Raw genomic sequence first — 9,168 nt, 5'->3', positions numbered from 1 at the left:
TAACCATGGCAATGAAATGATATACGATAGGATGAATGTAAAACTAATGTTCTCCCATGTAAACTATCACATAATTCACAATAAAACAGTTAAAAAAAAAAAAAAATCAAACTAATCCAATAAATAATAAGAGAATTTTGCTGGGATGAAGAAAAAAACTTGATGGAAAGGATCTATCTATTGTCAAGCAGAAATATAATGTAAGTAATTTAGAGAGGTGGCTCCATAGAATAAGCAATTCAAGCCCATCAGCCGCATCATGGGAGAGAGATGAGGCTTTCTGCTTTGGCAAATATTTACAAGCCTAGAAATCTTATACAGGATCACTATGAGTCAGAAACCAACTCAATGGTGCTAAACAACAAATAGTGAAAACTTAGTTTTGCTAAGAAAATATTACCAACACCCAGCAAAGAAACCTTTAATATCTTAAAATGTATCATCTCTATCAGAATACAGAGAGCAACTCTGTATTTCTGCTATCACTTAAAGCTCCCACATTGTTATTATGTCACGCATTAAATGACTCCCAGTCCATCCACTACCTTGAACTGTTTCCACTTAGATCAATCAGCTTTGCCATGTAAAACTTGAGCTGGAACTCCATGGCTCCATTTACATATCTACAAAAGGTGAAAAGTGAAACTCTAACTCTTTTAAAAGGCTGGGTTAAATATATGCTGCTGCTGTTGTTGTTAAGCACAGTGGAGTCAGTTTTGACTCATATTATTGTATAAATTGTAAAATGCTATAAATACTCCTGGGTTATACCTGGTACAGAAAAGAAGAGTTATTGTTTTACTCAAAAGCTAGGGAGTATCATCTCTCTGGCATACAATTAAAAGGCATTAATTACAAATTTCTGAAGTAAAGGTTAACACCAAAGTCTGCCACCAGCACATCATCCACTGCCACAAGAAAACAGGACTAGAGGACAAAGTAGAACTGCTCCACAGGGTTTCCAAGAACATACATCTCTAAAGGAGCATCATCTAGTGGGTATGAACCACTGGGGCTTAGCAGACCAATGCTTAATCCATTGTACCACCAAGGCCCCTTTATCAAAGTCTGTGAAAGCGATTCCAATGCATAGCGACCCTGTACAGGGTTTCCGAGGCTGTAAATCTTTACAGGAGCAGAAAGCCTCATCTTTCTCTCACAGAGCAGCTGGTAGTTTCAAACTGCTGATTGTGAGGTCAGCAACCCAATTCATAACCACTACACTACCAGAGCTCCTTTATCAGTCTAGGTTTATCTAAATTGTAAAGAATCTTTTAGAATCTGTCTAGATAGGAGGACGGGCTTTATGGCGGATAGGGTAGAGGTGCAGTGAGGTTCGTCCTCAGCAATACCACAGAATACCAAATGAAGAGGGTTCAGGGCAGAGTTCCAAAACTCTGAACCACGTAGGTAGGAATATTTTAAAAGTCTGAAGGTTTATAGCTAGTAGAAGTTAAAGTGGAAGTAAGAAATCGTGTACTTTTGAATCTGCCGGGCTCAGCGGCCCGGAGCCAACAACTTGGGCAAGACCAAACAGCAAGACCTAGTGGGAGAGCATACCCACCACGGGGTAACACTGCAGGAACCTTGGAACAAAGGTGGACAAATACATTTTGTCGGTTTTGCTTTGTTCTGATTTTCTTTTCTTTTCTTTTTTTTTGGTATCTGTTCATTGGCCACCAGCATTCTGGTGACTGGAGGGGGTGCTTGAGCGAGTGGACACTCCCCACCCCCACCACTAGTGGGGTCTTCTGCTGCACATGCGCACAGATACTCTCAGCCCAAGAGCCAGCCCTAAACTGTTCTTTAATAGGGAAAAGGCCAGAACAAGGGGTGTGGGGAGAGAAAGAGAGTTTAAAAACAAAACAGTCCGAAAATTAAATTAAATCCTGAGATACAGCATAACAACCAACAGTGGCATCTTCAAAGTTATTCAGATGGCCTTGAAGGCAAGAAGCTGAAAGAGGACATTAAAGTCACACTCATATTAGGCTACAGACTTTTTTCTTGTCTCCCTCTTCCCCCTTTCAGCGATTACAGACTACAGTATCCAATCTAGTTGTTGTTTTCTTGGGTTTGTTGGTTTTTTTTTTTGCTATTTTATGCTCCGCCCCCCTTTACCCTTTTTGGGACTCTTTCTCTCCCTATATTACCCAAGAAGAGACAGCAACTGCTGCCATACAGTCAAGCTACAATCACACTCTATAAAATACCAAAATCCTGGCAAGAACGAATACCAGCTGCCATATACCAGGGAGGCAGACAACAGCTGTGAAAATTACTCTGAGTTAAGCAATAAGAAGAGTGAAAAGGGAAGCCCACGTCCTAATCACATCTACCTGGAGGCAATCAGAAAGCATAAAAAATACCAAAACACATACTCAATTAAGTATTAAGGCCACCGATAAACACTAAACATGCCCAAGAAGCAAAAGCAAATGACCATATCAACACATGTCTAGAAACAAGATAAAATGTCTGGGACAAATGACCTAGAGGTAGAACTGGACTCCATTCTGGAAGGAGGGCAGGCCTTGGAAATGTCTGAGAAGGAATTCAGAAAAATGATTATAAAATGTTTCAAAACACTCTACAATGGAGTTAAGAAAAACAAGGAAGAAGTCAGAAAAGCATTACAGGAACAATCAAGTAACATAGATACAGCATTGGGAACAATTCAAAACCTACAGAGAGAGGTCCAAACGATCAATAATATCAGTAACACACAGTACACTGAAAGGGCAAAGGAGTACAATAGACGAGATGGGAAGCAGAACTAGTGAGCTGGAAGACAAATCTCTCAATACTAAGAAGAGCAAACAGAATAAAGGACAAAAAAATCTCAAGAAAGTCTAAGATTCATGTTGGACAACATGAAGAGGAATAACTTAAATATTATCGGCATTCCAGAACAGGAAAATCACACAAATCCACAGAGAAAATAGCTGAAGAATCTACTCTAGATGGTACCGTCTCTAACTACAGCAAAACAGTGTATCTGTTTTCTGAATTCACCTTCAACCTCCTGAGACTTAAATCCTTAAATGCAATTTTATAGAATTGATAGTGTAGTGGTTACGTATCGGGCTGCTAACCTCAAGGTCAGCAGTTCGAAACTAGCAGCAGTTTGGCGGAAGAAAGATGAGGCTTTCTGCTCCCATAAAGATCTGTAGCCTAGGAAACCCTGTGCAGGGTCTATGAGTCAGAACCAACTCCACAGTACTTAACAACAACAACAATCAATAAAACTAATGACCTCTGTATTCCATTTACTAGGATAAATCATTCACATAAATAAAATTTAAACAGGAAAAACTCAAGAATAAAGCTTAATGCCAGTGACTTCATCACCCTTCTGAATGTAAGATGTAGCCCAGATCATCACAGCTCCCAGCTCTTCCTAATGCTCGCTACCTCATTTGCTGCAGTGCCCGGGCTGGGTTGGAGCCCATTCGGTCCAGTTTGTTAATGAAAGTTAGAAATGGAACGTTGTAGCGCTTCATCTGACGATTGACAGTCATGGTCTGGCACTGCACCCCTCCAACAGCACAGAGAACGAGGACTGCTCCATCCAACACTCTCAGAGCCCTTTCAACTTCAATCGTGAAGTCCACATGGCCTAATGAGACAAAGAAGGGTGTGAGGGTCTTAAAGAGCAGCCCCAGTTTTTAATACATTCACTATAAAGTTTTTGCATCTCTGCATTATGTAAGTTTCTAATTTGAGTTAGATTCCTTAGTCCATTAAAACCATTCACTCACCACCAAATCCAAGGCATTTTTGGAATCAGATGAGATAATGTAAAAAGTAGAAACTTCTCTATTCACAATTTATTTCTGCTATTTTTGAAGAAACCACATAAAGATGAAGTGTTCAAGGTCTCCCAAGTCAGTCTTCTCAATAAGAACTGACAGTTATAATTTTGAATATTTTACACTAAAAAAGGAGGTGGGTCATAACAGAGAGATAAAAATGTGCTTTTGCCAAAACAAGCTGCAATAAAATCAGTAACGTAACTCACCAGGAGTATCTATGATGTTGATATTGACATCTTTCCACATGGTAAAGGTGGCTGCTGACTGAATGGTGATGCCTCTTTGTCTCTCTAGTTCCATGGAATCCATGACGGCACCAACTCCGTCTTTTCCTTTCACCTAAATACAAATACAGCATTCAGATTTTTCTGTTCCTGTATTCCAAGGAAAAGAAATCTATTGAAATGGAACCATAACACAGACATCTGACTGATCCAATTTTCAGACAGCCAGATTAAAGTGCTTATAAGTTTTGCCCTACATTAACTACCTCGATGGCAATGGCGGCAGTGGTGGTGGTGCCACTGAATCGGCTCCAACTCACAGTGACCTTGTATAGGGTTTCCGAGGCAGTAAATCTTTCCCAGAGCGGAAAGGCACCCTTTCTCCAGAGGAGACACTGGTGGATCACTGACCTTATAGTTCAGCAGCCCGGCTCAGAACCCTCTCTGCACTACCAAGGCTCCTCTTAATGACAATGGATTTGAGTTTTGGGGTTTATATATAATTTTAAACTTTTTCATTTAAAATATAAGCATTTCCCTACATTAAAAGTTATTCATAAATCCTATTATAATGGCTACTTGAGGGTATATCATAGACTTCCGTTCGTAAAAGACCACCTTCCAGAGCACCCACAGTGATGGTCTCTATACAGATGGTTCAGAGCAACATTACAGGCCAATGTGAGCTACCCCCCTGCGTGCATGTGACTTTGTTTAAAGAGCCACTGTTACCAGTTCTTTTTTCTAGTGTTGTGAAGTTTATTAAATCATAACTTCAAAACAATTAAAATCAAGCTTTAAGTAATTTTGGATCAACTGTGCATATACCTCATGCATCTTTGCAATCCTGCCTGTGTAGTAAAGCACTCGTTCCGTTAGTGTTGTTTTCCCAGAATCAATGTGAGCTGAGATTCCAATATTTCGTATCTTTTCATTAGGAATTACCCTAGATGAACACCATCGGCAGATCCTCCAATTAACCTGGAAAATAAGATAGTTCAACACATTTTTTTAATAAGCAAAAACTAAGGGCAATTAGAACAGGTTTGGTGGACATCTTCCCTTCAAAAAGACCTTAATGAAAACAAAGTATCACTAAGGCAGCCTGTAAGAGCAGAAGGGCTTTGGCTGGCACTGTCTCTATTCACAACTCTGGTAGCATAATGGTTACAAATTGGGCTGCTAACCTCAAAGTCAGCAATTCAAAACTGTCAGCTGTTCTGCGAGAGAAAGATGAGGTTTCTGCTCCCTTAAAGATTTACAGGCTCGGAAACCCTGTGCAGGGTCACTATGAGTAGGAATAACAACTACAACCACTCCTGTCAGCAAAGGAGAGACTACAAAAGAGGACAGCAAGAATATATTCTTGAGTTATCACGGCAACTACATTCAAAAAGGCCTGGCGCTACCCGAGAGGTAGATGAGTGAATGGGTCCGTTTGTTGCTAGTGAGGTGGTTACGGTTACGAATCTGGGTGCCTTGAGCTCTATCGCGAGCTGTCATCTACAGCATCAGGTAAAAGGCTAAAAACACAAAAAGAATATGGAGAAAGATTAAATCACAGATCTTTGATCCAAGCTGAAAAGAGGTTGAAGAAGAGCGGCTAAAAGCTACACAACATAGTTTACAACTTGTGGAGAGCCAAAATGAACTGCAGAACCAATTGGTTAAGTGTCATCATGAAATGATGACCATGACTGAGAATTATGAACAAGAAAAATATACTCTTCAGAGAGAAGTTGAGCTCAAGAGTCAAATATTAGAAAGTTTGAGCTCTGAATGTGAAGCTGTTAAACAACAACAAAAAATGCAACTGGAGAAATTAGAAGAACAACTGAGCAGATGCCATGGGCAGGAAGAGAATGAACTAAAAGGTAAGTTAGAAAAGCTGAAAGCTGAATTAGATGAAGCTAGACTTAATGAACAACAGCTGAAACACAAAGTAGCTCATCAGAAGGAACGGTCTTGTAAGTCAGAGGAGATGCGGAAAATGTCTGAACGCGCACATGAAAGCACGTCTTTAGAGATGCTGGGTCTTCAAATTAAGTTGATTGAAATGGAAAGTGTAAAGACCACCCTCCAAAAAGAAGTTAATGAACTACAGTACAGACAAGAACAACTAGAACTTTTTAGTAATAATTTACTGCGCCAGGTAGACCGATTTAAAGAACAAAAACAGGAATGAGAGAAAGAAGCAGTATCTTACTACAATGCCTTAGAGAAAGCTTGTGTAGCAAATCAAGATCTTCACGTGCAAATGGACCATGCACTCCAGCAAGCACTGGACCCCAGTAGTAAAGGCAACTCTTTGTTTGCAGAGGTGGAAGATCGAGGAGCAGCAATGGAATGCCAGCTTATCAGTATGAAAGTCAAGTATCAGTCCCTAAAGAAACAAAATGCATTTAATAGAAAACAGATGCAAAGAATGAAGTTACAAATTGCCACGTTGCTCAGATGAAAGGGTCTCAAACTAAATTTGACCAGCAGGAACTGTTGTTTGCTATGTTGGAACAGAAGAATGGTGAAATCAAACATCTTTTAGGTGAAATTAGAAATCTGGAGAAATTTAAGAGTTTATATGAAAATGTGGAGTCTTAGCCTTCAGCCAACTCTGGCGTTTTGGAAGATGACACCTACTATACAGATCCACTTCAGACGAATCTTGATAACTTTAACAAGGAAAATGAAAGCAGTAAAGGAGAGCCTTACAGTGTATGAAAGCATCATTTGAGAGCCAGCGAACTCTAGATGTTGAGCGAAAACTTTTTACAAATAAAGATTCTTACAGTTTTCCCAAAGTGAAAATATGAAACTGAGAGCTAAAGTAGGTGAATTAAGACTGAAGTATGAACCTGAAGAGATAATTGAAGTACCTGTACTCAAAAAGAGATGTTAAGTACTGCCTGTGGACATAACTGCACCAGAAGATGAATGTGCCAACAGTGCTGTCCAGGGAGAAGTTAATAGATTACCAACTCCGAAAGAGGAGGCACAGTCTAGGCCTATCAGTTTAGAAGACAACTTGCACTTAGAAAAGACAGTTTCTGTAAACACACCAGCAGTCAATCTCTCTCCCTACAAAAATGTGTCAATGGAAGTGCCGCTAATGAAGGAAAAGAAACGTATGAAATTCATAGAGGGTCCAGGTGACTCTGAAGCTCTAAGTGAAAGAAGTGGAAATAGCCTGAACTCGCCCAGGTTAACTGCTGAATCAAAGCTTCAAACAGAAGTTAAAGAAGGGAAAGAAACTGCAAGCAAAATGGAAAAGGAAACTTGTAAGAAACCACACCCTATTCTATATGTGTCATCCAAATCAACTCCAGAGACCCAGTGCCCTCAGCAGTAAAGACTTTTCTTTAATGAAAATAAGGTACCATTTACCCAAAATGTGGTGGAGATAGTTGAACTTGTCATTATCTGAAATATACCAGTTTGTGAGTTATTGCTATCTACTCATTGGCCAGCACCAGGTATCTTCATATGTCTTCAACTAAGTGCTCAAAATTTCAAATGCTTCTAACACAGAGTTCCTTAAGTGATGATATCTCATGAAACTTCTGTGAATCACAGTAAATAAACTACTCACTGAAAGAAGAAAAAAAGAACATATTCTTTAGAGCTCACTTCGGCGGCACATATATTAAAATTGGAACAATACAGAGAAGATTAGCATGGTCCCTGTGCAAGGATGACACGCAAATTTGTGAAGTGTTCCATATTTTTACAAAACATTGAAAAAAAGAGAGATTAAAAAAAAAAAAAGAATACATTCTTTAAACAAGCAAAAAGCTTTTCCTGAGTGTCTGATTTACACTGGGTCCTAGAATTAAAACGCCCAACACAGAACACCTGTTCCCTAGAGTAATTTATACTTTTGCAGAGAGATCTCTACCCTTGACCCACGAGAGTGTTCCTCAATATACAGAAAAAGCCTGAAAACCTGTGGATTGCTACTGTGGACATTAGGAATCCTAAATGTAAATGCCAAAAGGGACCTTGTTAATTTCACAGATGAAAAATGAAACTCTCACAAAGAATAAGCAATTACTTTAAGAGGACTTCTAGATCTCCCAAAATAGAGAGAGAATTTGAGTTGGAAAGTGTTAGTTGTTATAAGGCTACAAAGAGATATTATCTACTAAATATTTACTGTGGGCCCTGGTGTGGCACTGTAGCTTAAGCACTGGACTGCCAACCACAGGACTAGTGGTTCAAACCCACCAGCCGCTCTCGGAAACTCTATACAGGGTTGCTATGCACTGAAATAGACTCAACAGCACTTAACAAACATTTACCAGAAGAAGACATTGGTTGAACTTCAGATCAATTTTGTACCTTATACCCCACCACTTCTAGCTTAGTGAATGATATTTAAGACATTATGTACACAGTGTGGAAGTTTGTGGAAGGTACAAAGATGAATTGGACAAATGTGCTTAAGAAGCTTCTAACCTATCAATCTGGTACCTGTGTCCAATGGCAAAGTGATTTAATAGAACTTGACAAGGAAACAGTCATTTGACTAGCTCTTGTTTTAATCAAAATGTGTAAGTTTAATAGTCTCAACTCCTAGAGTGCTTACTTTCTAAATACTGATCTGTGTCTCCCTACATCCTGTGGTCTCACCAAACCATATATTCTACAAAAAGGGCAATGTTTCAGTGTGACTGAAATGCCTCATGAGTACCAGTTGACAAGGTGTCCTATACTGGGTGGCATAAAAGTGGAGACACCTTTGCCAAATATTACAGGTTTGAAAATACATAGTGAGGCCAGTAAAGTAAGAAAAACGGTTCCTAACAGCTACTTTAGTAGAAATACAGTGTTTAATTTAAATTTTACTTTTTTCACCTTTCCTTTACTATATAGTTCAGAAGTAGGAAGGAAGTTTGATTAAAGACTTAAATGTTGTACGCAGAGGTGCCAATAGCTCCAAGACCATCCCCCCAAAAAGGTACCCAATTATTCTAAACAAACAAACGAACAAAAAAATAATAAAATCTCTTTTACTCTGGGAGTAAAATTCCATTATCTTATGGAGTTAAGACAATATAAGCTTCTCCTTTTAAATGCATTGCAGCCACTTCTGGTAAATAGAAAGGCAGAACTTGAAACCAAAATCCAAACTC

General features: G+C 39.2%; 1 protein-coding gene and 1 pseudogene across 1 annotated transcript in view; one reads left to right on the top strand and one right to left on the bottom strand.

Annotated features, from left to right (window-relative positions):
• Positions 1 to 9,168, bottom strand: part of GFM1 (G elongation factor, mitochondrial 1) — a 94,967-nt gene that overhangs the window by 84,935 nt on the left and 864 nt on the right. The window contains exons 2-4 of the mRNA XM_006861775.1: positions 4,868 to 5,020; positions 4,022 to 4,154; positions 3,415 to 3,619 (exon numbers count right to left, since the gene is read on the bottom strand). Coding sequence (XP_006861837.1) covers positions 3,415 to 3,619; positions 4,022 to 4,154; positions 4,868 to 5,020 — 491 coding nt within the window. The remainder of the gene's footprint in view (positions 1 to 3,414; positions 3,620 to 4,021; positions 4,155 to 4,867; positions 5,021 to 9,168) is intronic.
• On the top strand, positions 5,582 to 7,385 carry LOC102817489 (annotated as a pseudogene).

This window comes from Chrysochloris asiatica, unplaced genomic scaffold (genome assembly GCF_000296735.1).
Source record: "Chrysochloris asiatica unplaced genomic scaffold, ChrAsi1.0 scaffold00043, whole genome shotgun sequence".
Lineage (NCBI taxonomy): Eukaryota > Metazoa > Chordata > Mammalia > Afrosoricida > Chrysochloridae > Chrysochloris > Chrysochloris asiatica.
The sequence above is the reverse complement of the archived record's forward strand: the minus strand, read 5'-3'. Positions and strand labels throughout refer to the sequence as shown.